Source organism: Dama dama, chromosome 21 (assembly GCF_033118175.1).
Source record: "Dama dama isolate Ldn47 chromosome 21, ASM3311817v1, whole genome shotgun sequence".
NCBI lineage: Eukaryota > Metazoa > Chordata > Mammalia > Artiodactyla > Cervidae > Dama > Dama dama.
The window spans coordinates 78,702,714-78,708,713 of record NC_083701.1 but is presented as its reverse complement, the minus strand read 5'-3'; the positions used below and the strand labels follow the sequence as shown (position 1 = coordinate 78,708,713).

At 46.1% G+C, this 6,000-nt stretch overlaps 1 protein-coding gene across 5 annotated transcripts in view; it reads right to left on the bottom strand.

Moving 5' to 3' along the window:
- Window positions 1–2,534: 2,534 nt before the first annotated feature.
- COL14A1 (collagen type XIV alpha 1 chain) overlaps window positions 2,535–6,000 on the bottom strand; it is a 224,796-nt gene continuing 221,330 nt past the window's right edge. For 3 of the 5 annotated variants that reach the window (XM_061123879.1, XM_061123882.1, XM_061123881.1), the window contains exons 47-49: window positions 4,955–5,110; window positions 3,276–3,389; window positions 2,535–2,910 (exon numbers count right to left, since the gene is read on the bottom strand). In XM_061123879.1, the coding sequence (XP_060979862.1) occupies window positions 3,310–3,389; window positions 4,955–5,110 (236 nt within the window). In that variant the 3' untranslated portion in view covers window positions 2,535–2,910; window positions 3,276–3,309. Of the gene's footprint in view, window positions 2,911–3,271; window positions 4,182–4,954; window positions 5,111–6,000 lie in introns of those variants that run through there. The other 2 variants (XM_061123880.1, XM_061123883.1) reach the window with 2 other exon arrangements.

Sequence of the window (6,000 nt, the reverse complement as noted above, 5' to 3'; positions counted from 1 at the left end):
GGAGCCTGGTGGGCTGCAGTCCGTGGGGTCGCAGAGTCGCACACAACTGAGCGACTTCACTTTCACTTTTCACTTTCATGCATTGGAGAAGGAAATGGCAACCCACTCCAGTGTTCTTGCCTGGAGAATCCCAGGGACGGGGGAGCCTGGTGGGCTGCCATCTCTGGGGTCGCACAGAGTCAGACACCACTGAAGAGACTTAGCAGCAGCAGCAGCAGCAGCAGCAAGGAGCTGATCACACATTCCTGGGCATCACTGCTGTCTCCCGGATGTTCCGGCCACTCTTCCTACTGTAGACGGGGTGCAGGGTTTGACCCCGATGACAAGCCGCACTGCGCTAGCATGGGGTGACTCTCCAGAGGGCCTCTGCACAGCGGTCAAGGGCTGAGCCCACCGTGGGCGGCCTGGCGCCTCCTGGAGAGTGCTCACAGGCACAGCGGGAGCACGGAGGTCAGAGAGCAAACCACAGCAGCAGGGATGGCAGGGCGTGGTCATGGAGGCCACCAGGTGGGGGGGGCTCAGGGAAGGCCTCACACAGGAAGACGAGCCTGGTCTGATTTCAGAGCGTATGACTGCAGCACTTCGAGACAGTTGAGAGAAGGTGGAAATTAAATGTTATTCTGGAATAACTGGGGGCTTCCCGGGTGGTCCAGCAGAAAAGAATCTACCTGCAATGCAGGAGACGGTGGTTCAGTCAATCCCTGGTTTGGGGAGTTCCCCTGGAGGAGGACACAGCAACTCACTCCAGGATTCTTGCCTGGAAAAGTCCATGGACAGAGGAGCCTGGCGGGCTACAGTTTATAGGGTCACAGAGCGTCGGACACGACTCAGCGCACGCGCGCACACACACAGATTGCTCTTCCGAGCTTCAACTCGCACTCAATTACCTCCTAAACTGAACTCTTCAATCACTTTGTCCTAAGTCTGCAATTCTAGAAATCAGGAGTTTCTAACCAAATTAAAATTCTGAAGGGTAATGTCCTTTTATGAAATGATTACTTTCAGAAATGATATAAAGTATAAGTTAATATATCAGTATATTCCTGCCAAAATAGGTAAGTCAATAACAATGCACTTCAGAATCAGCTTTTATTACAAGGCAAAGTATTGTAAACATAAAAATCTTGAACTTGAATTACACCTTTTATTATGAACATTTCATTCAATAAAAATCTCATGAACAGGGTCCAACTGATGACAAATTCCGAACTAATGAAATGTTCCTGTAACTTAAATAAACAAATTTAGATCGCCAAGTAAAATCAAAGCCAAGTTTATTTGCACAATTCAAGAATGATATGAATGTCTAGAACCTCTAGTGGTTGATCTTTCACCATCTATAACAAACTTTGAGTGTCTTCTGAGTGACACAGTAGTCCATGCGTTTCCAAGGACCAAACATCAAAGCGTATAGAATATCCTCTCTACCCCCTTAAGACAAGAAACCTGAGATGCAAGGGAACACGGTGACGGACGATGCAGCCCCTCAGCTGAGAGCTCTCAGGTGACTCTGGGTCAGGCCGTCTAGTCTTGTGCATGCTTCCCTTCTCGTTAGCCTTGCTTTCTGTGTGTGGAAGCACGTGCATAACTAACGGGGAACCACTGTTGGTCACCTGCTCACCATCTGCTTCCATTTCCTGCACAGGCACCAAAAAAAATATTACCTGGATCCCCAAAGGCAATACGTAGACATTTTTGTTTGAATATTTTGGATGAAAAGGTCTTAAACCAAGCCGTGTGGTAAGGGGACCCAAAGAAGTTCAAGAGTCATTGCTGATTCAGGAAGAATACAGCTTCTGGTGATAAAGGACCCTGTCCCAACTTCTGGCAATTACCTGTCACTAGATGCTACAGAAAAAAAAGGAATATACATTCAGTTTATGGTTCTCTTTCAAATTTCTATTTTCAACAAACAATTAATAGAACCCAAAATCTTTTTCAAGCATGGGTTTCCCTGGCGTCTCAGTGGTAAAGAATCCACCTGCTAATGCAGGAGACCTGGGTTCGATCCCTAGTCTGGGAAGGAAGATTCCCTGGAAAAGGAAATGGCAACCCACTCCAGGATTCTTGCCTGGAAATCCCACGGACAGAGAAGCCTGGCAGGCTACAGTCCATGGGGTCACAAAGAGCGACTAAACAAGTGTTTTCCTTTATGAGCAAAAGGCAAATTATAGTTTAGAATTAGAGTCTATTAGATTCAACCTCATTTCCTCTTTGTTTCCTAGAGTTTTAAAGGTTTTTCTTAAGCCCAAAGGATAAGTTCTTCAGGCAAATATTTATTTAGCATCAGTCTTACATTTTCAGTCATTGCTGTCTGGTGGGTTATAAATGAATAACAGAATTCTGCCAGTCGCTTAGGCTCAAGACAATTGCTTTTTTTCTGTTAAGTGTCCTACCACACTCTGAATGAATGAAAGCCTGAATGCGCGTCCAAAGGAAGGCAGCCATCGTTTTTCTGGTTAAACCTCAGCCAAGACAACACAAGTTTAAGGTGACATATAGAAATGGAATAAAATAAAAAGAATCAACATATGTACATTGTTTTAAAATTTTATTTGCTTATTAAAGAAAGGTTGGAAATAGGTTTGCAAAAACATATCTGCATGTACAAAGTAATCCATGTGGTTGAGGAGGGCAAGCTCTGGAACATACTGCTGGATCGACTGGTCATCAAACTTGGAACTCTTTGGATCAGAGTCAGTGGGAAGGCATTAGGTTATAGGTCAAAAGCCACTGGAAAGAACTGAATCTAGTTTCACAGTTGCCAAATTCAGAAAGGCCATATTCTAACACATATTCTTGGATACCAGTGAAGCTAGTGACCAAGTGATCTCAGAGTTAGATCAATTAATTAAGCAAGAGGTAGTTTCTCCAATCATGTCCCTTTTTTTCTTTTCACCAAGGTCACTCCTAGAGGGGATAAGGATAAATGACATCATCTTTGAATCCCTTTGAATTCCTGTTCTGGGGCCCCATTTCCCTCAAATACAGTCATTTCTGTCTTGTTGCATTTTAGGACTCGCGGTCACCCGACGCAGAAAGGATTCCAGAATTCAACTTTAGGGCCAATCTTTCTCTGAGGACACCACTAAAACAACAAGCAGAAATCAGTCCTGTGGTGTATGGATTAAGGAGTTTCTTTTTGATACACTTTTCTGTTAATATAACAATATTAACAGTGTCCAAATAGGAGACACAGGCTGATGCAACAAGCCCCCAAAGGAAGCATACCAACCACGCGGTGACCTCCCTCCCGGGTCCGTCGCCTTACGCGCCTTCGCGGTCGTCCTCCGAGCTCCGCCGAGACTGTCAGATCCCAGAGCCCCACAGCTCTATGGCCTCCAGCTCATCCTGGACAGGGGTGAACTCTGGCTGGTCAGGATGGGGAGCTGGAGGGGGAGAGTGGGGTGGGGGCTTGACAGGACCCAGGAGCCACAGGTTGGTGTCCTCCCCTCCTTTGGGTCCGCAGAGGCACAGATTTGGTCTCTAAAGTACAGAGATGTCCTGCTTGGGTAGAAGGTGAGGGCGCCCCATTCCAGCAGGCTGTGCGCACCTTTTCCAGGAGGTTCCAGATGGTTAGTAAAAGGAGGGTCAGGCGCACCGCAGAAATGGTTAGCCAAACTGCTTAAATATGACATGTTTTATTTACAAAAGAAAACCCGAATATCAGCAGAGTGACGAAAGAAAAATAAAATTTAAAACCAACCTCATGTTAGAAGTCCAACACCAGGGGACAGGAGGCAGAGGGGGGTGATCAGAGGAGAAACAGGCAGCAGTGGGGCAGGAAGAAAGACGCCCAGCAATATGTGTGTGTGAAGGGAGAGGGGAGAAGGCACCGTGAAGTGACTGCTCCTGGGCTCCTCCTGGGGAAGTCTGGGACAACTCTCGGCAGCCAAACTTACACCTTCACCCAGGCTGATACGGACCAGTCGGTTTTTGTGACAACTGACACGCGACTTGGTTAAGTTCCAGTCTTATCGCGGTTAAGTGTTTGGAGCAGGGAGGGCAGGAGAGGAGAGGGTGGGCAGGTGGGGAAGCAGGTGGGCAGGGGAGAGGCGTGCCCGTGGTCGGGGGCAGGGCTGGGTGGTCATGGTCAGCAGGACAGTTCTGTGTCTGCCACCAACAGAATCAGAGGGGAAGAGCTCCATGTCAGTGCTGGTAATCATTGTAAGGGATCAGATCTTAATGAGAGACAGGGAAGTTCGAGAGAACGGGGAGGGAAGAGACGAACAGAGAAAAACACATCAGCACGACTCTGACCAGTCCCTCTGGGAAATAAGGCTAAACTTCTTCTTATAAAGCAGAAAATTTCGATTCATCGGCTAATTGCTTTATTGCCCCAAAGCAATCTCTGAACCTCTCTCCTGATGCTTCCAAGAGTGACTATGTTAGAAAATGTCCCGTTATACAACCCTCTAGCCTGGAGACCACAGATGTTCTTAGGAAGCATAATTTTTTCAGGATCTCAGTTCAGTAGTTAATAAGAGGCAAGGCCAGTGTGGCCACTTTTGCTTCTTAAAATAATCCCTGGTCATTTAAAATGCATGTGGTGGGAAGGATGTCACCCAACAGAATCTCCAGGTTTCTCCTAACTATGGGGAAAGTTCTAAGTTTGAAGTGTCCCCAAAACAAGAGTAAAATTTAATAGGACATCATGGCCACACCGCAGAAGTAACACAGGAGAGGCCCCAGAGAATTTTCAGATGTGTCTCAATGATCACATATGAGGTCAGAGGCCATCTGGAAGCAAGGCATACTTAGATGGGCACTATTTTAAATTTCCTCTTAAGAGGTGACCTCTACATAATTTGCACTTCACAGGAGAGGCCTCTGGATAATTTAAAAGGTAGGGAGCAATTTGAGCTCTGTTTCCTGCTCAAAACAGGTCTGCTTTCAGAGGTTCCCCCCGCCATTATGGTACTAAGACAGTAAGATTTGCTCAAAGCCCACTTACCTCCCACACCGTAGGCAGAACACGAGGAAGGGTCGCAGTATCCAGGCTGGCCAGACGGACCCTGCGGTCCAGGGACCCCCAGGTGACCTGGTGGACCCCTTGGTCCAGGAGAACCAGGGGGCCCTGGGCTTCCTGGCCGACTCTCCCCAGAAGGCCCTAAGGAGAGACCACCAATGGAAACAGTTGGTCTCTTATCATCACGGGTGAGGTTTCAGACCACCAAGTAAACTAACTCTTATAAGAAGCCATCTTACACGTTCTGACAACTAGGGTGGTCTGCTCTTTCTACTCAATGAGCTCTATTTCTGAACTAGATTTGCTGGATAGAGGATCACACTGCAATCACACGTTCGCCTGGAGGTCAATGCTTTCAATCAGCTCAGGAAACTGGAAAGCAAAATGCATTCTTTTTCATCACCTCTTGAATATTAAGGGAAAGGAGCAGGCCACCACCAAGCTCTCTACGGAGCTTCCATTTCCCAATGCAGGCTCCCAAGGATCCAGTGTGAGGACACGTGCACACACACACGTTTCCACACACAGGAACACACCAGACCTCAACCTGGAACCCCTACTGGGTTATGGCCCCAGATGATTAAAACAAATTATTCTAAGTTTGAAAGAAATTATACTGCAGGAGAAAAATGAAAATTCTGAAATTGGACCCAATATATGAATCCAACCTTTCTTTAGGCTAGCTTGTATCAATTGAAAATGTAACACTGAATTAAAGTGAGAGGGTGATTAAAATTTTTGTAAATTTAAGAAGTATGTCAGACTGGAATTTTTCTGGCTCATGTGTTTGTTTTGTTCTAGACCTGGATTTCAACAGTGTTTCAAAGGCCTTTTTCAACTAGAAATGAATCTCTTCGACTAGAACCAAAATGAAAATCAGGAACACGTATCACCCTGTATTTTAAAATTGTTGCAAATCTCTGGTGAATCCAGTTGCATTCAATTAACATTCACCAAGCATTCGTTCTGTATAAGGCATGATCTAGATCAGTTCCTCATACAATCTCTAATAACAGGAGTATCTATATTCA